The sequence below is a fragment of the Styela clava genome, chromosome 2, assembly GCF_964204865.1.
Source record: "Styela clava chromosome 2, kaStyClav1.hap1.2, whole genome shotgun sequence".
Classification (NCBI taxonomy): domain Eukaryota; kingdom Metazoa; phylum Chordata; class Ascidiacea; order Stolidobranchia; family Styelidae; genus Styela; species Styela clava.
Window position 1 is genome coordinate 30,633,917 of NC_135251.1, and position 21,637 is coordinate 30,655,553.

Genomic DNA, 21,637 nt, shown 5'->3' on the forward strand with positions numbered 1-21,637 from the left:
TGCGATTTCATGTTGCCAAATATATATATTGTAAAGTTTACAATCAAATTCATCGAAAATACACTTTTAACCTCAATACAATTCTACGAATTAAATGCCAAATGACTACATCAAAGTAACAAATCACAAGATCAAGCTTTTCACAAGTGAAATAAAATGCTCCTCATATTAACGTGTACCAAAATATTGATTATGACCATATTGTATCATATATGTTATATATACTCCTATTTTCTGTAACGATCTTCACAAAATATTAGACACCCTAAGCGTGTAATATAATGATCGCATCTATCGCTTATAATTGGTATGTACTGAAATGAACTGAAAATCACTGATTTTGGAAAAAAATGCTTTAGCATAAAGTAAACATCAGAACATATATATAGTAATTCAGATCAAATTGAGACATTCAGAAACACATTTTACAATACTATATCTCGTTACTAGTTTAAAAAACAGTATTACCCGGTGCATCCCCCAGCCCTCGATTTGAGTTATGTTGGAAATATACAATTGTTGTACAATTTAGTAACGAAAATTCCACAAATTGTCATAATAAATTAGTAAACAGAAAGTAAATAGGCTAAATAGCTTCCCAATGTTGACAATAAAATTTGCAATGAACTATTTAAAAAATTGAAGATTTCGTAACCGTATATTGAATGTGAGGGAGATCTGGATGAGAAGTATAGTTTCATGACAATTAAAAAGTTTAGCATTTCATACGATGCTCGGTGTACATTACGCAGCTCGAACTAAAAATACGCCATACACAATCACAATTCCTCGCCAGTTGTCTTACGACTTGATACGTTTATATCAATGGAAGCGCTGTTGAGGAAAATACCAGGCATTATATATCTTTCTACTAATTTGAAGATAAACCAATATTGTTCATTTTAACTATTGCGCTACCACAATTTAGTATATTTTTCTTTGCTTGCCTATATTGATGCATTCACGAATTATTTTATTAGTCGTATGAAGCAACTGACTACACAGAATTTCTAATTGAAACACCGCAAAGTTGTTACGTGAAACTGCACCAACTGTTTTACCAGTGTTATGAACGTAGTACCATAAGTATAACAAAGTTACGGCAGCATGGTTTTCATAAAATATTAATAAAGATTATACTTGTAAAGATTAAGGCTTTCTTAGGCTAAGGTTATAATAAAACTTATTTCAGGGTATAATAGTAGTGAAGAATATCTAAATCAGAGTTTTCCAGTCAAGGAAAAATTTAATTGTTTTGCGGGAAGAATTTTTCCTTTGTATAGTATATGCGTGTAGTACTACTCATATTCTTAAATTCGTTAGCATGTTTGCATTACATATTTATACACACATTACAAACGGTTCTATTACGTTTCCCAAAGGTCTAACCCCCAAATGCCTCAAATTATTCCCAAATGAAATTAGATGAGCTATCGTGGCTTCGGTGAAATTAGCAATATATGCAAGTTATAAATAAATTCTGTCGAGTTTATTTTTCTAACAAACTACTCAACCACTGCGTTTGAATTTGAAACAGAGCTAGTTGATTGCTAATATTCGCCTCGTGTTATTTTTTTACAATGAATATTTCTTTGAGCCGATCGGTAATAAAATATCACCAAGCATAGCTTTGGGTAGAATGAGTAATACATTTACCTATCTATTTACATTCTACCAGATCACAATGTATACCAACACTAAAATTTACGACAACTGACAACATCGTCAGTATCAAACTACATTTTTGATTAAGATTTGCACTTGTTAGCAAACAGTAGTTTCAAGCACAGCGTAGTTGCGGTCGTTTATAGTTGCTAACATTCTCTGCCATGGTATATATATATATATTACGTTACGTATTGTTCTGAGGATTAAATTTAACTTTTCGGATCAGGTAACTTTGATAACTTTATTCCTTTAAAAAAAAAATTTAGCAGCTAAAGAACGGTTTGTTTCAGAATCAAGTCTTGTAAGAAACAATATAAAAGATATAAAAAAATTATGGAAACCAAATAATAATAAAATAGGAATGAAATAGGGAAATGGCTTCATAATGATTTGTCCAACAACTCAGTTTTGTTTTTCAGACAATACAAAATTTGGTCGAACTGGCAGTTTTACCCTTATTTAAAACAATGTTATGGTTTCTAAGAGAACCAGAGCTTGATTCAATCTTCTTTTCCTAACGTTTTCTTTTATTTCGAATATACTTTACCATGAACTAGATAAGAATTTATTTAGATGACCAAAAATTAACATGGAAAAACGTGCCATAATTGGTTTTATTGCCATCGGCGTACTCGTGCTTGTGGGAGTTACCGTCACACTAGTTTTGACGTTAAAAGATGTAACTTTAGCACCACAGTTGGACAGGGTGGTTGTTAAAGGTAAGACTGCCATTTACTGATAATTATAAACATGTCTTGTTGGAATGAAAATTGCTTTGATTTATTGTAAAGAAGCATTGTATGTATCGAATATCACAATTTTGATGGTATCTGATTTCAGAGTATGTTAGTATTGATCAATAAAAAATTTACGCAATATTTTTAAAATGTTTTATTACGACAATTAAAATTAATGTAGACAATCAGCAATTCAATTAGAAAGTTTACAAAAATATAACCGACAACAACTAACAAGTCTTATAGTAATGTAAATAACAACTGCTAATCCTATCCCATGCAATGACACGTATATTCGTAAAACTGTAAATTGTCTGAATATCATATATACATTAGCATAAGATAATTAAGCCGTTCATAATTTTCCCTGTTTCAGCTACCCAAGGAAGGTTAACAGGAAAGGTAACACCAGAAGCAGGCATATTTTTTGGCATCCCATTCAGCCAACCACCCGTGGGAGAATTTAGATGGAAAAAACCAAGACAACCGGTAGAATTTCCTGGTCGACATTGGGATGCGACATACAAAAGACCAGCATGTATTCAGATATGCCACCAACCTGCTGAAGAATACAGTTGCCCGCCACCGGTAGCCATGTTTAAACTTAGGATCATAGAAATTGGCAATTTGCAGTATTTCGAGAAATTTATCGTGAAGTCAATGATTATTATTTTTCATTATGAGAAATATAAACTAGGTATGACGATATTTGAATGTTCCACAACAGCATAATCACTAAATTGACGTATTTGTCATGTTGAGCATTTTTATCAAAATGAAAATACGAATATCTTTTTAAGACACACATCTACTATAAAACAGAAATCGTATTTATAGACCGAACTCGACGAAGACTGTCTATATTTGAACATCTGGGTACCATCAAGAATTCTACGACTCGTTGATAGCGATGACGTAATTGGTGGCCAACACTACGTAGTTTCCGAAGAATATCAGAATGGTGATGATAACTCTTTGGCAGTTTTGTTATTCCTTCATGGAGGAAACTTTCTCAACGGTGCTGGATCCGCAACACTATACGATAACCGATATTTGGCAGATAAAGGGAACATTATTGGTATGACAATGAATTACAGGTTGGTTTACACACTTATATTACACGCCGTGCGGACGTAAAAATACAGGGTGGAGAATAGACTTGAAATAATTTAAGTCGATCTGTCAAGGGAAAAACCAATTATAATTCGAAACATTATGTTCTTTATTATGTAAAGTAAAATATTCGACATGTAGAACACCTGCAAATAAACGAGATAATATTATTTTACATGCTAGAATGGGTCCTCTTGGATTTCTTGTGCAAGGCGAAGGACAAGACGCCGCAGTCGGGAATTATGGCATATGGGATCAAATAAGAGCACTTGAATGGATTAAAGAGAACATTAAATATTTTGGAGGTAATCCAAACAAGGTGTGCTATATTTTTTGTAAATATTTATTAAAAAGAAGCACTTCCAATAAAAATTTGATAACCGTGAAACTGATTAATGTAACACTTTACAGTTTACCCTATTCAAATATTATCCATTTGGCACATCTTGTTTTACAGTTTTGTAGGTATATTATACGAAAATACTTTTCTAGTTCCCTCTAATTCAATCCCAATTCAACGTAACGACATAATTCAAATTTTTAAGGTCACAGTCTCCGGACAGAGTGCTGGTTGCGAGTCTATTGGAGTGCTAATGACGTCACCATACGTGGAAGACGGACTTTTTCATCAAACAATTATGGAAAGTAATCCATTCGGACTCCCATTTAGAACTTGGGAAAATGCGATGGAATTCGGTAGCAGATTTGCTGAAGCTGCTGGCTGTATTCGCGGGGATATGGAATGTTTAAGGAAGGCGTGAGTATTCGCAGTGTTTATAAAAACAAATATTTGTTGGATTAAGCTAATCAATTTAATAATAATACCATGTTTTTAACTTCGTATAATATTTTTATCCAACAATGGAGTCAGATTCTTATTTTGTTAAGTGACACCGAAACAATACTGAAAGGTTTCACGGAGTCTTCGTTAGAAGTTGTGGGATTCGACAAAATTTTGCTGATATTTCAACCATGGAGTCCTGTTATTGATGGAGATTTTCTGCCGGATCAACCCATAAACTCATTTGTTCAGGTAAAGTCATCATTCAGTAAATCAATGATTACGGGTTTGCCATCTATTTAAGTAGAATACAATGCATTTTTTACTGTAGTCACAACAGGCACCAAAACTGCCTCCGACGCATACAAAACGTATTTACTTTGACAACATGATAATGTTAATTGTAATGATAATTGTAATTACCTTCGAAGGTATAATTCGAATACAGAATTATACCTTCGAAGGGAATTGGAAAAAGACGACATCATACATAAAACATAAATTTATTTACTATGGTTGGCAATACCGCAACTTTACATGATTAACATTTTTCAGGGAAAAGCAAAACAGTTGCCATCCATAATAGGCGGAACAATTGAAGAATGTGTTCTTTACATTGCTCTGGCATTTCCAAGGCCAGTATCAAATCTTGCTTACAGAGCTGTGTTGAAAACTGTTCTGAAAGAAGATTATCGTCCCGTTATTCAATTCTTTCCGCCTACAGTAAGTTTTATCAAAATCAGTATTCACTAAAGTAAAATTTTAACAAGAAAAAGTAAATGATCCACAAAAGGATTTCTTCAAATTTTACGATATGCATAACTCATTTTTCATTAATTTAACCATTCCATTAACGTATAGTTTGTGAAATTCAAATCGTCAATCGCCATAAAAAACATATAGGCGAAGAAGATTAAAAACTTCGCATCATCCTTAATCATAATACAACAAATCTATAACAACATTTTTTATAATATATATCATAAGAACTTCGCATTGAATGCCAATCAGGACATGATGACAGACCGCGTGCTGGAATGTTACAAGAGAAACGAAAAAGGACTATACGCATAAGCGTATAGGTTTTAAAGTGACTGCACCGAGCGAAATATGAGAGGAACTAATAAACTATTAGGAACAAGGCACAAAACCCAATTTTTCAACAATATTACCTAAGACTGAGGAATATCTATTAATTTAATTCATTTCAGTGCAGACCAGTGGTGGATTTCACTTGTGACAACAGAGATCTCTTGAGTCAGATAGCAACAGAGTATTTATTTTTGTGCCCGATGAGGCATGTTTTAAATCATATGACAACGGACACTTACTTTTATATCTTTAATCAAACATGGTCGTTTTACGTGAGTATGATATATTTTATAATAGGGTATGTATATATAATAAATGATTATTTGTAACAAATATGGAAAAAATGAGTTCGATTCCTCATCACATACATAACTTAATGGCATAATACTACGTTTTCATATTGGCACATGTAGAAATTCATTTCAGAAAATCACTAACCAACGTACAGTAGACTTGAACTCGGAGCCCCATACAAATATATGTTTAAATCAGTGATTCCCAAACTTTTTTTGTACCATCGCCCCCCTACAGTAATTAATACAACCCCATCGCCCTCCCGGCACCACAAAAAAATGTTAAGTCAGAAACGAATATATTACATATCAAATAAACAAGAAGACAAATCATAGTTCTTAGTGTTTCTTGTTTTGATAGCAATGTGGTCACGGCTGAAAACCCCTTTTCCGATATATAAGCGGTCGGAAATCCAGGATCAATCCAATTCTCCTCAAAATTCGCCGGTTACTTGCCTGGTGACATGCACCAAAATACATCATGACGATCTTCTGTGAAATTCATCTTCGATTTCTCATCACACACAACGGTCTCCAGTCCGGTTACCTGACAATAAAATTAATCAGCCATTACTTGTTTCAGATTCATGGATGTGATAGTGGGGAAGCCGTAACAAACCATCGGCTACGCCATGGGTCGGCAACCTTTTATCGCTCGCGGTTAGGGTTGCAAGTCTTGGCGGGCCGCACATATTTTTTGAAAGTTAAAAAACGAAACAGCGCGCGAAGACTGCGCCAATTCGTGAACTCAACTCAGTCGTCTTATTAAAAGAAAAAATGACAAATGACATTTAATGTGACACTGTCCTGTTGCTGCATCACGCTTGCTTTTCGACATCGGCGGCACACTGAATGAAGCCAAAGTTGTAACATTTTTTAGATGAGCATCACTAAACCGAGTTCTCTGCTTGTTCTTTGTAATGTTCATTTTCAAAAATAATTGTTCGCACTTCGCACACATATATATGTACTTCCAAACAACGAAGTGAAATTTTTCGCATGGTTTGCCAAATTTTGATAGAGATTTTTGTTAAGAAGATACATTTTTATTAAAATCAAGCAGAGATTCATCTCTCGTTTAAAAATTAAGGATTTTATTTCCTCATTACATTGCATCTCAAGGAGCCCCATTTGAATATTTTCTGCGCCATCGAACCTCTGCAGGATCAACTATTTTGCGTGTTGCCTTTTGCAATCTACCTTGATCTGTTGCCTACGCAATCTACCTTAGGCCGAGGAGGAGTTCAGCAATCATCTCGCGTGTGGTTTTCGCCCACGCTGCCAATCCACCGCTGCCAATAAGTTCGTCTCTGTAGGCGCATTCTAATGAAATCGCCACAAGAATTTGTATTTTTATATTTCATTACCTTTGTAAATTTGATTATGTAATTGCATCCGGAGTAAATTTTTATCATTTATTTACGATTTATTCGAATTTGTCATACAATTAAGATCAAAGGCCTGCTACATTTTTAGTTGTAGGTGTTGGAAATTCCTCAAAAAATCTTGCCAAGTATCCATATGTATTATCGAAAAAGCGGAAATAAATATTCTCAAACTATAAATGTGACATAACTGCTCAAACATCAGTATCTAATTTACAATTTCCTCCAAAGGCGATTTGTCGCTCGCTTGAAATTAGAAAAAAAATCGGGCATTCTGATGCCAATGCTACATTGCAAATACATTTTACCACACTACTCTTTGATAGGGACAATAACTTTAGCAGCATGCAGAAGTTACTGTAGGATAGTTTGTCCGTCAAGACACAAGATATTTAGCAAGTTTATTTCTGAACTTTGGCAGCGGCGAAGTTTTCATTTGTTACCTAATAATATGCTTTATCAGGCTTGCCCAGACACAAATAATGTATGTGTATCACAGTGTAAATCGTATTTTGCGCACGTGCAGTACTGCATTCGTCCTGTTTTAAGACATATAACAGGCGCTGCATGAAGCTGGTTCGAGGCAAATTTTTGGGGTATGTTATTAAATTCACTTAATATCAGACGCGATCGACTTTTCGAGACGTGGATCGCGATCGACGTGTTGTCCACCCCTGCTATACATGATGCAGCGCTTCCCATCAAATCCATATTTTCCAATAGCAAAATTATTATATATATATATATATATATATATATGCACATTGTTGTCACTACAGTTACAATAATAAATGCTATGCAAAAACGCAGTAATGCGTATATGAATGGCATCATTTAGCTAGTTCTTCAACTGCACTTGTGAGTATAGTGACGGCAAAGAGCCATGGGATTGCTTCCTCTCTACCAGCAGTCAAACATTTCAAGTCGTTTTGTAAGCAGTCAAGGCTATAAACTGAAAATAAATGCTTGAATACAGGAACTTTGGGAGATTCCGATGTGTTTTGACGCAGTTTGTCACGGTGCCGAACTCCCATACGTTTTCAACATTGGAAATTTGACTGTCCACGACTACGATGCAGAAGAAAAAGTTCTGGCTGAACGAATGGGATTTTATTGGACGAATTTTGTCAAGTATGGGAATCCAAATGGTCCACCATCAAAAGTAAGTAAAATGAATAATTTGGAATAAATAATCAACTGATTTGGCATTATCGATGAAGCCAGTCATCGATATTTCCCAAACCTAATCATTTACCATTGATCATAACAGGCTAATAAAGACGCTCGATTAGGACAAATTGTAGATGGCAATAAGGTTGGGGCAATTCACTGGCCACAATTCCGAGAGTCGCAAGACCGTTTTAATGGAACTTATAAAGCGTTACAGATGAAAAAGACAGGAGACTACGTCATGGAAAATCCGTATAAGATAAATTGTGACTTTATGGACGAAGTCGATGCATACGGAGATCATTTTACATACAATTGATCTAGTCACGATGGATTTTTAAAATGTCAGTACATCTAATGCCTAATTTATCCCTGCAACTCCATCTATGACATCAGAAACCGCACTTTCGTTCTGTACAAACATAACATTACATCGCAATATCATATTAAATATTTTAATTCTGTTGTTTCTGGTTCAAGTCAGTATCTGTAAATAAACAATTGCTCTACCAACCTCTTTAAACATCTACTTAAACTCCCACCATTCTCATAAGTGATATCATTCTATATGATTGTCGAATCGGTATTATAAACGGTGACTTGAAAAATCTTTTGGTATCTTGTTGCTTGACATAATTTATTAAACAGAGACCGGAGACCAGATGGAAGATTGTTCCAAGCGTTTTAAATTTAGTCATTTTCGATTAGAAATAAAAGTTTAAATGTTCTCGCTTATTTCGTCGAATACCGCCACATGGCCAAACTCTGAAGTTCAGTAAAACAAAAGGCTCTATAAAGTTTTATGAAATAAAACATTAACCTTGGGTACACCTAAAATTCGTCTTTGGCCGCTGGTAGTGATTTTCATTCTTTTTAAACGATGTAAAACTTATACCTTTTTACGGAATTTCAAATGACAATTTCATATTGTCCGGAGTTAAACGATCTAATAACTTCCTACGTCTTTCGGTTTTAGCATGGAAAGAAAATATTGAAAATGCCACTCAGGTTGGAAAAGGACCAAACATATCTAAATCTAGGGCTACAAAAAAACGAAATGAAACTAAAAACATTTTATGTTCAGGCACTCAACAAAACGCCGAAATACGAATATGGGCGGCTTGTAACTTGTAAGTAGCTAGAAATAGTTATGACATTTTAATGTGATGCGTGGGCTGGCTCCGGTAATCACAAATCCTTCATTCGGAACTCAGTTACATTACATAGCAATAAATTAAAATAACCCTAAATATTAATACGTGCATCCATACAGAATACGCCAACTCAGCAAAGGTGTAATAGGCGTCAATATAAAAACGAGAAAATCTGGTCAGAGACCGAAGACTTATCGATCGAAAGTTAGGGGATCCCCCAAAACAGCGCTCTTACTCCCTAGTGACACCTTGAGTCCCATCCCTAATTAATTAGTAACTCGCTAATTATACGACATAATTTGCCCAAAATCAATAGGCTTCTGGTCCGAAATAAAATGGATGCACATGCAAAATCTGGAGCAGATTCAATCTCGTTTTCGTGAGATATCGCGTGCATCTAACAGACATACAGACAGACAAATACCTATCAACATACTTATCGATTTTAATCGATAATGAATACGTTCAATATACGGGTTTATTGTTTCCGGATCTGAGGATCACCAACAACCGTTATGCATTCATTATCTGCCACACAGCTTTATCTAATGAATCGCTTGTTTGAAGCAAGCTCAGCAGACACTTGAAGACAAATCATCCAGAAAATCAAACGCAAACGCAGAAAAAAGACTTCGGGTTTTCCCTTCATGACGAAGTTTAGGTAGCTGGAAGTTCTGTTTCTCTCTGACGTGTTTGATAAACAAATTAACAGTTTAAATTACATTCTCCACGGCCATCAAAAAATTTAATCACAGCAACATCAAAACTACAACCATTCAACGAAAAGTTGACGTTATCGAAAACCTCAGGGGAATCTGTAAAGTATTACTGAAATCATAAACACTTTATCTGTTACACATTAACTACGACTGTCACTTCAAAATTACCTTTCAGAGTTTGTTGTCAACAACTTCATATGGGTAGTTAATCTATTTGGAATCAATGAATCAAGCAGCCTTTGTGCAGTAGAAGACGGCAGCTCATTGATTTACGATTTAACGTAATGACCTGTCTTTTTAAACATTGTTTCCCAACTTAATAATTTCAATTTGAAGGACTCTAATTCAACACCGTTTACAACACAAAGACGTTAGTATATTCACAAAGTACTGGAAATTGCTCATTCAAATATTCCTCCAAACCAGGGTTGCTTTCATCAAAACTTTTACTTTTTCCGCGCAAGATTCTCTGCTGTATAAATCTCGTTTATGATGTTGTGTCATCAAAGATCACCAAGAGTTAGCTTGGGCCTGAAATTATATTACCTTGAGTAAACTATTCAGCAATGTTGTAGCAATTTTACGATATATATTAGTAAATAAAATAAAAAAATACGCATGTTCCGGGCACACTACCAATGTTACATCCTTCTTGAATATTTACACAATACTTCACTATCTTAAAGTTGATATACATTCATTAAAATTATTGCTTGGGACAAACTGATTGTGTTTTCATATTATCTTGGATGTTTACTCTTTATTTATCGAGTAGTTTCACATGACTACCACGCTTTCCAGAGTAATAAAACAAAATTCTTCCAGCTAATTAAACCAGAATTAAAGAAGTTATCATGAGTTCTGTAAATACCAATTTAGGGTAGTGCTTCCCAAGTAATGGCCCGCTATTCCAAGACGTTTTCAACCTAAGAACAGATTTAAATTTGGTTAAAGCTATCGACTACGCTTTTGTTTTAAAAAATCACTCCTTTCCGGAGCAAATTTGTTCCAGGGTAACAACTGATGTTTAAATTTTGACCAAGACACATATATTATGTATGATCTTTAAATATACCAGGCATATACATCGGGTAAGTCAATCATTTATTTATCTATTTACATTATGCCAGCCAACAATGTAGAACAGCACAAAAATTTACGATAACCGACGACATCGTTTGTATTAAACTACATTTTCTGATTAATTATAGTGTGCTTACGCCCTATGATTTATTGTTCTACACTTGTTTGCAAACAAAGTTTCAAGGACATCGATAATTAAGCGGTCGTTACACTTTGCAATCGTTTGATTTCTATGCTTACTTTTATATCAGGGAAAAGATCGAATTGGCGGGCATTGTAACTACTTACGATTTATAGTATTCGCAGTTCAGGCCATCTTAATGCAGATATGTTAGATAGATCATTTCACATACGTTACGATCTGTTAGGAAATATAACTGTATAGGCCAGTGTTCTTCAATAGGGTATACGGTATACCCAAATGGGTGACCGTACATTTGAACCCACGTACATTTGAACCCATGTGTATATATGCGGGTTCAATCTCTATGCGAGCGCTAAAACCCATGGGATAGGGTTAGTATGGGTTCAAATATCCGTAAAACAAAAAAAAATTCTATAGGTGCAATAGTATGCAGGTGCAATTGTCGTGGGTTCAAATGTACGTGGGTTCAAATGAACGAAGAACCACCCGAATGTATCGTAACATAATAAGTAAATAAAAAATTTGCGGCCCGCAGTGAAGTGCCAGTTTTGAATGGTGTGCGGCCCGCGAGACGAATTTTCAACTTACTTTGATTTAGCACGTGCGAGTAGTTCCAATTTCTTTGCGTTGCAAGGCCTATTATACCTGAGCTTTGCGAAGCGAACAACGCATTTGATTAAATCAATAAGTTAACCGATTCTTTGTACTAGAAAGCCTAAGTTGAATAAAAGCGTGTCCCGCAGTTTCACCCACTTATTTGTATCTGGCCCTTATGTATTAAAGGTTTCACACCCCTGTTTTAAACTGTAATATAATAGAAAATTCGGTACTCCGGAAGTATGCGCACCAAGATGTCGCATAATCTGAACCATAACATGGTACACAACCTGAGTTCAGGTTGTGCGCCATCTTGGTGCGCATACTTCAGGAGGTCCGAAAATTCAGTTGGAGAACAACAAATAGGGCAAGGTTGAAAGGATTTTTTTTAGCTGAAGTTGTTAGGTAAAATTCTTTTAGTGCAGGCGGTAAACGAAGGGACATTCTCAGCAGGTGAGTAAAAAGACTCAATCAAAAGTTTGTTAAAAATTGGCGACAGTTCACTATACAACGTCATATATATTATTTGAACCAAATACTTGAAAAATCCATTACCAAAGATTAAATAAATGCAAGTAAATAATTTTCTCAGCAACCCGACATTTTTCTAAGAAATACAAAAGCCTCTCCTTAGCCTCTATTTGATACAATTTTATAGTTACATTGAACAAGAGCCTACGTCGACATGCTTTTTTTATTATTTTCTATCTACCAATTTCTACTATTTTAAATATAATTTACTATGATCTAAGTACGAATTATTCAAATTGACTGAAATTAACATGCAAAAAAGTGTCATATTTGGCTCACTAGCGGTCGGCGCAATCGTTCTTGTGGGAGTTACTGTCACACTAGTTATAACATTACAAGATGTAACTTTAGCACCGCAATTGGACAAGGTGGTTGTTACAGGTAAGTCTGCAATTTACCGATCATTTTTAACATGCCGTGTTGCAATGAGAAATGTAGTCTTGTACGATTTAGTTATAGATGCATATTTTGAAAAATATCTAATACACCAATTTTGATTCAAATCTCAAATTAGTAAAAATGCATGCATTATTATCAGAATTGTTTATATAAATTTATAAGCTATGTATGGATCGGCAATCTGATTCAAATTTTAGCAACATTGCTAAAAGATTAATGTCTCTCTTATTTCGTCAATTTTCATCCACATTCGAATAACGTTACAAAACAATGCAGTATCGTAAACGACGACTCCGAACCAAAACTTACGCAGAGATAGGCTACTTACCTTTTCTTAAATCTGAATACTATATAATTATTGACTCAAGTAAATAAGTAGGCATTAGGTATAAGAAGTTAAAAATGTTTGCATCATTATCAGCCACACAGGGAAGTTTAACAGGAGAAGTAATTCCTGAAGCAGGCATGTTTTTTGGCATCCCATTCAGCCAGCCACCCGTGGGAGAATTCAGATGGAAAAAACCAAGACAACCGGTGAATTTTACTGATGGTCATTGGGATGCGACTTACAAAAGACCAGCATGTATTCAGATATGCCACCAACCCGCTGAAGAATACAGTTGCCCGCCACCGGTAAACGTTTTACCTTATTAGAGTCAGAAAACTGTTCGATATTATATCTTTTGAAAAAGGAAACGAGATATATACTCTGGTGTCTCAAAAATGTCGTTTCCCACTTGACCCACGTGTCCCATCTGCCGCCCCAATTGTCCCAAATATACTTGCCTGTGACTACAATTTTATAGATTACGCAAAACGAACACCGCAATTCCTCTCGCCTGTGCGCAACAAAATGTCTGCGGAAACTGCCATAATTTGTTTAATGAAAGTGTTGAGGCGCAACTTTGCACGCGTACTAAGTTGCAAAGCAATTACTTCAATTTAAAATGTTAGCATTGATTCCAATGACACGTCATTTACTAGAATTACCAATAACATTTTCTTATGTTCTAGAATACGTGTTCGTCAAGCGGAAATAATGAACATTGTAAATATAGTTCGCTATATTTATCGCTGTAAATATAGACAACTATTTTATCTTGTTTTGTCTTACAATCGAGATGATAATTAAATAATATCGAAATATGACTATCGGAAAATCGGCAATAATTTAATCAGGTATATATATAACTCACCTATAGTATACGCCAATTTTCACAATCTTTGCCAAGTAGGACACGTGGGGAAAGGGAGACACGTGGAGCAAGCGGGACATGACATTTTCGAGACACCGTATATACTGACATTGAAATTCTGCAAATGCAGTTATTACAATATGCCGAATAGACATGCCGAGCTTGGTTTTTTCAAATTCATATGTTCTGATATCAATACAAAATCAGTAGGTCCTGCATCAACAATAAAACGGAACTCGTATTTATAGAACGAAATTGACGAAGACTGTCTATATTTAAACATCTGGGTACCGTCAAGAATTCTACGACTCGTTGATAGCGACAACGTAATTGGTGGCCAACACTACGTAGTTTCTGAAGAATATCAGAATGGTGACGATAACTCGTTGGCAGTTTTGTTATTCCTTCATGGAGGAAACTTTCTTAACGGCGCTGGATCCGCAACATTATACGATAACAGATATTTGGCAGATCAGGGGAACATTATCGGTATTACAATGAATTACAGGTTAGTTTACACGCCCGAGTCAATGTCAAATGTGCGTTCATAGAATTTTTATTACCAAAAAGTTGCACATACGACTTGAAATCATTCAAAACACACAACACTGCCGTAAAAAAAAGCTCAGTCGATCGCTATTTTGTGAATTCATCTTGTGAAAATTTGTTTGCACGTATATTTATTATAGTTATTGGCGAAATGTTTGCTTGTAAATTTCTGTTTCTATTTTGCACAGAATGGGCCCGCTTGGATTTCTTGTGCAAGGCGAGGGAGAAGACGCCGCGATCGGTAACTATGGCATATGGGATCAAATAAGAGCACTTGAATGGATTAAAGAAAACATTAAATATTTTGGAGGAAATCCAAACAAGGTGTTAAATATATTGTAAATGTGTATTGAATAAAGCACTTAAATTCAGTATTTTGTTGAACTAGTTGAGTTTCATCTAGATATACAAAATTACTACATTGCTAGCTTCCATGAGATCATTTTGTAAGATATGAAAATAGTTTTCTCTTTTGCCTCAAATGTATACTCATTCATTTTTTTGCAGGTGACAGTTTCCGGACAGAGTGCCGGTTGCGAGTCTATTGGAGTGCTAATGACGTCACCACAAGTTGAAGACGGACTTTTTCATCAAACTATTATGGAAAGTAATCCATTCGGGCTCCCATTTAGAACTTGGGAAAATGCGATGGAATTTGGTAGCAGATTTGCTGAAGCTGCTGGCTGTATTCGCGGTGATATGGAATGTTTAAGGAAGGCGTGAGTATTTACAAAAATATAAAAACAAAACGATTGTCGTGACCTGATGACTAAATTATTATCAATATAAAGTTTTAAACAAAACCTGATTATGACGTGTTGTTCACTAAAAGCAAGGTCACCATCGGGTGGCGAAATTATTATGTTCATGACGAGTCATGAATAAGTTCTCGGAATGATACATATACTTCCGTCTTAATTTTTTATTTTGAGTATATTTCCTTCCAATTAGAACAAATGGAATCATGCGTACTGGCCAGCTATGGCTTAGCCTTGGATGACTAGTCTAGTAAGATTAAATCATCTCGTGGAATTTTTGATGACGATAAACCTCAATTTCATGCAAAAGTGCGTAGCCTACTCTGGGTCCGTCTACAGTCATTACTAGTTGAATGAGATATATACATAATGTGTTTAGTGACACAGAAACTATACTGAAAGGCTTCGCAGCATCTTCATTAGAAGTTGTGGGATTTGACAAAATTTTGCTGATATTTCAACCATGGAGTCCTGTGATTGACGGAGAATTTCTTCCGGATCAGCCCATAAATCTTTTTGTACAGGTAATGATTATTGTTCGATCAATCAATGATCCATCTCAAAGAGCAAATTAGCAGACACAAGTAGAATAAATTTTCACTGTTATGCCGCATAGACCACCGGCGTCCAACCCCACAGGAAGAAATCGTGCGGCCCACTTGAAGTTTTTATATAAATACGGACATATAAACATAAAATTTAGCATAAAAATTAAGCGCCACAGCCCACAGAACATTATTTTACAGAGGGCCACCCAAGCGTGCAACATCTGTGGCGATACAATAAGTCTTCTACCCATTGTGAAGTCATCAGGGTTGAAGTCACATACCGGTACTTTGTTTTATCGATGGTTGTTGAACCACAAAAACAAATCCACCGGTATATCTTAAACAAAAAAGATGAAACTTGAGGATGAAAATCGGAAATATCAAATGTATTGGGAAGAGTTGTGAGACAACGATGTATGCGCCTCCTAATATGCCGTAAATCTGTTTCGAGCTTGAAGTTTTATAAGTTGAAAATTATGAAGTCGAAGCAAAGGAGTACGCTGACTAACGAAAATTTGCCAAGCCAGTTACATTGTGCAGTATAACAACGTTGATATTAAACATCAATGACAATCAGTGACTAGGCTTTTTAATCACGCTTCTGATAAACTTCACAAAAAAAAAACACAATTTATTCATCAGTTATACGTTGAGAAAAGAACCTGATATTTCTTCCCTCTTCCATATTGTTTGACGTGTATATATATTCCCATTTGAATAAACTTTATAAAACATGTTTCAGGGCAAAGCCAAACAGCTACCATCCATAATAGGCGGGACAATTGAGGAAGCTGTTTTATATGTTGCTCTAGCATTCCCGAGACCGGTATCCAATATGGCTTACAGAGGTGTCTTGAAAACTGTTATGAAAGAAGATTATCAGCCGTTTATCAACTATTTTCCTCCTACGGTAAGTTTTTCAAATTAAATATTGGAAATCATCATTTTAGCTCAAAAACTTCGCAGGGAAATTCTAAAACATTTTATGAGTAAAGTTCTTTTTATTTCATTTATCATTCATATCAATCTGACGGCAATTTTAGAAATAACGAAATTCAATTCGTGAAATTAAAGTCGTGATTCGGGATAAAATAAAACAGTATAATCGACAGCAAGAACGGTAAATAAGCTCTTAGTCGCTTTTTCGCCTCGTGTACGACATATATGTAGTATGCGACACATAATAGCCGACTATCGACTATTAAGACATACACGCAATGTTCACGCAAACTTCAATTTTAATACATTTCAGTGCAGACCATTGGTGGATTTTACGTGTGACAACAGAGATATCTTGAGCCAGATTGGAACAGAGTTTCTATTTTTGTGCCCAATGCGCCAAGTTTTGAATTACATGGAAACGAACACCTATTTTTATATCTTCAATCAAACATGGTCATTTTACGTGAGTACAATATGTTTCTATTATGGGTTGTAGATATGTATATATTAAATTGGCGAAGATTCAAATAATTTTGCACATAGCCTACTATAGGTATGTTAAACTGCGTTTACTATATGCAGACAATGCAGTCACTGCAATTTCTTTAATGAAGGCACTATCTAAATTTATCAAATACTTAGTTTGTTCAAAGATTTCAGTTTATAGTACCTTAACACAAAATAATCATTAATAAATGCAATATTCGAAGTTCACGGACAATGGGTGCAGAAATTTGAAACGGATTATAAATATATTGTTTCAATATATATATATATATATATATATTGGCTTACTACTCTTCGACTCCAGTTAAAAAATTTAAGCCATGTTTTGAACCCCTATTAAGGTTAAAAATCATCTAAACATGAAACTGATAATAAACCCCATAAATACAGGAACTTTGGGAGATCCCGATGTGTTTTGACGCCGTTTGTCACGCCGCCGAACTTCCGTACGTTTTCAACGTTGCCAACTTGACTGTTCACGACTACGATGCAGAAGAAAAAGTTCTCTCTGAAAGAATGGGATTTTATTGGACGAATTTTGTCAAATATGGGAATCCAAATGGTCAACCGTCAAAAGTAAGTGAAGTTAACAATGTGGCATTTTTACATAGACTTTTGGCTTAATCAGTCTATCGGTTTATTCATTTGATGGTTGTGATTATTGAGAGGTTGATACTATGTTTCTAGAATTCACTAATGTTCTTTTGTGTTGTTAGAGCGGGACAGTTTGTAAAAAATGTGATTCGTTCATCGCGCAAAGCTCATGTATATAGCATACAAATTGGAAAGGGCCACATCGGGATGTTGGGGAGACGATAAGCTTTGTATGGATTTATGAAGAACAAATAGCAAAACCAAAATACCATTATGGTCTTGGGACTTCAGATGAAACACGCCTCAACAAACAGGCTACTGCGTAAATTGTTCAAGTAGTCATTTGTTAGTCAAGCTTAATGGGACGATTAAAACTGGTATTGAGTATCCCAGCTATATGCAATAAATTTCCTACATAGCATATCGTCACGCTAATAACTGAATTGCGTAAGTCATTTTTAGCAGTTTTGAGAAAAACGTAAAAAACTTCCTAATGATATTGTTATGCCATTGAGAGTCAATAATTTGTCATAATTCAATTTTATGATCGTAGCCGGATTTAAGTTAATTTGTATGGCGCAGTTAAGTGACGTCATAATGGCGCACAGTGACTTAAGCAGAAATGTGTCTATGACTTGGGGACATACGCAATTTTGCAACTTTACTATATGCACCAGTTCTGAGAACTAAAAATTTCAAAAAAAATGTAATTCTCAATATCTACAATGCTCAATCCCCAAAATAGCTAATTATTTTCAATTACATTATTTTTTATGTTTAAAAATATATATTTAATCAATATAACACGTTCTGCACACCCACCGGAATAAGACTAAGATTAAATATAAAGAATAAAACAGCAATGCACCCAATATAAAAGCCAATCAAAATGAATTGGACTCGGACAGTGAATATCACAAGTGCACGCCTTCCTATACTGTAGTATAAAATCCAATTAATACGCGCTAAGCTATAATCCGAAATGCAAAAACTCGAAAATACTTCGACGAGGTTATTTTGTATTTGTGACGTCATAATAGTCGTGCGGTACCAATGATAATTCATTATGACGAAACAATTGCACAAATGTGCATGTCATACTAAATCTCCATTTTAATGAGTCCCGGAATTCTCAAAATAAAATCTGAGTTAACAGACAGGTGCGCAGCATCACTTGAATACCTATTTTATGAAAAACTCAAAATCGTCAAAATTGACTTACGCAATTTGGTTATTAGCGTGACGATATGCTATAACTCTGCCAAATTCTTGACGATATTCATATGTAACTTTTATGTGAATCATTGTATTTAGTGAAGACCACGTGTACATAGCAGCACTGACTGGTTTTATTTGTGAAAAATCCATAATTATCAGGCAAATTTACGAAAGGGTCAGAGCAAATGCTGGAGGCCACTAATTGTCGTTTATCGGAATGAACGCCTTATTCTAATGAAAACGTAACTTCAGATTTTATACGTTTATGAAATAATACAATAGACAAACAAATTCGTCTTCTATACAAATTTACTGAAAATCAATATTGCACTAATCGAAGGTTATCAATATTTGCCATTAGAAATATTATGGAAATTTGATAACAAACCAAAGAGATATGAGATAATATCACGGAGATATCTAGGTAAATAAAGTGTTAATCATCCCCATCGTGAGTGGCGACTAAATAAATTTATATTACGTGCGTACCCCTTGATTATATATATCTTCAATAACAACACGGGCCCAATTTCTTGCCATTCAGTCGTTTGAGGTATTTCAATAAAAGGGACATGAAAAACATTGCCCTAATGATATAGATTTTTAAAAAGAATTGTTTATAATAACTCGATCTAAACATCATCACAGACTGAAAAAGACGCGCGATTGGGACAAATTGTAGACGGCGATAAAGTTGGGGCAATTCACTGGCCGAAATACCGGGAGACAGAAGACATCGACAGTGGTACTTATAAAGCGTTGCAGATGACAAAAACTGGAGATTTCGTCATGGAAAATCCGTACAAGGCAAACTGTGACTTTATGGACGAACTCGACTCTTACGGAGAACATTTTACGTATGATTAATCTAGCCAAAACCGTTGTACATCAAAATGCGAATTTTTTTCTCTGTAAAAATCTAATTATAGCATCATCTGTTGCTCAATCACCACTCTTTTCATTCATTCTCTGTTAGATTATCACGCATGGTTACAAATTAACGTTTGTGAAGTCTTGGTATCAGAGAAATAATTTGCCGTCTGAGAAAGTTTGATTAAGATGCAGTAATAGCAGAGTGCCGTAATTTAGGGCAGAGACGACCATAATCCTGGTTGTCAATACTTTTGACAGTGCTGTCAGCTTGACTATTTTGAAGTAAAATGATGATTGGGACAATGTAAACCAGTCTATAATAATGTAAAATGTAAATACGTTTTGAAAATTGAAAACCAATTGAAAATTATGTTTTAATAACAATCTTGGACGCTATCGGCACGCTCTTTGGACGCTCTACATATAATGGATCATGTTCCTTCAACTTAATTCATTTTCTTTTGAAGAAGTAATGCATACATACTAGAATCATACAACAACATTAATTTCCACCACATTATTCTAACTCAGTGGTTTTCAAACTTTATGTGCCTGCGGTCCCTCTATGCTTCTCTGAAGTAATCGCGGACTCCCACAATTTTCAAGCCAAAAACAAAATGGAAAAACATAGAATATAGAGCTATTCGGACAATATTTTAATTAGCTGCTATCCTCACGTACGCAACACAAATAGCTTCCTAATTTACCTCATGTGATCTTGCGCATCAAGTTCATTCCTTGCTTTCGTATTAATTTGAACAAGTATAGAAAACCCATGTCCACATAAAGACGTGGAATACTAATTTTAAATGCAGTGACGTTATCCTCACAACTACGGTACTTGTTTTTGTGCGATATATTCGTGAAAATGATATATATCAAAACTGAATTTTTGTTTTGCACTCCTTAAACTACAGCAAAAAGTGCAGATGTAATGGGTAAAAGGCAACATTTTTTGCCTTTATCGTATTTCCGCTAGCCATTGCTGCTAATAGAATGAATGTGAAAGTTAACAATACTGATAGTCTGACGAGATCGCTAAAATGCAGTCACAGATAAAGGTACGCTGCGAATTTAATTATGAAGACGTCATCACATATAGAAATTTAAAGTGAAAAACGAATTCCATAAAGCACACAGCATTTTTTTGAATAAGTCCAAGTAATAGCCTTCTAGCGACAACAACAATTATAAACCACTGAAAGTTTTTGAAACATTTGATCTTGTGGTAGTATAGTTAAACAGAAAAGCGATTTTTCTCACAACAAGACGAAAATGCAAAATGACAACGTTTGCCCATAATGCAAAAACTAAAGACCTTCGCTGATATTTCTTCGTGGACCCCAGTTTGAAAACCACTGTAACCCGTTTACGTTTTATTGTGATTTCCCCCGCCTCTCCCTAATATGAAGTTACCTGAGAATTCATCAGTTTGATTACCTTTTTCCTTTGCCAGTTACCTTCAGTCATCTTAATAACACCAGCAAATATGACAGAAGTTCACCGCATGGTCGAATCGCCCTTTCCTTGCAACGCCGAAACAATTTTACTTCGGTTTAATTTTTACTGTACTTATAACGTTGTT

The 21,637-nt window shown here is 35.1% G+C and overlaps 2 protein-coding genes across 2 annotated transcripts; both read left to right on the forward strand.

Annotated features, from left to right (window-relative positions):
• Positions 1–2,230: 2,230 nt before the first annotated feature.
• On the forward strand, positions 2,231–8,966 carry LOC120335313 (crystal protein-like). The gene is made up of 10 exons (XM_078110262.1): positions 2,231–2,387; positions 2,782–2,993; positions 3,243–3,502; positions 3,702–3,837; positions 4,064–4,275; positions 4,407–4,551; positions 4,855–5,022; positions 5,511–5,663; positions 8,046–8,231; positions 8,340–8,966. Exons 1-10 carry the CDS (start codon positions 2,258–2,260, stop codon positions 8,556–8,558), a joined length of 1,821 nt encoding a protein of 606 aa, XP_077966388.1. The 5' UTR covers positions 2,231–2,257; the 3' UTR covers positions 8,559–8,966.
• Positions 8,967–12,646: 3,680 nt separating this feature from the next.
• On the forward strand, positions 12,647–20,058 carry LOC120336223 (crystal protein-like). The gene is made up of 10 exons (XM_039403851.2): positions 12,647–12,849; positions 13,289–13,500; positions 14,312–14,571; positions 14,801–14,936; positions 15,120–15,331; positions 15,750–15,894; positions 16,661–16,828; positions 17,171–17,323; positions 17,758–17,943; positions 19,828–20,058. The coding sequence occupies exons 1-10, from the start codon at positions 12,720–12,722 to the stop codon at positions 20,044–20,046; spliced, it is 1,821 nt and encodes a 606-aa protein (XP_039259785.2). The 5' UTR covers positions 12,647–12,719; the 3' UTR covers positions 20,047–20,058.
• Positions 20,059–21,637: the final 1,579 nt, after the last annotated feature.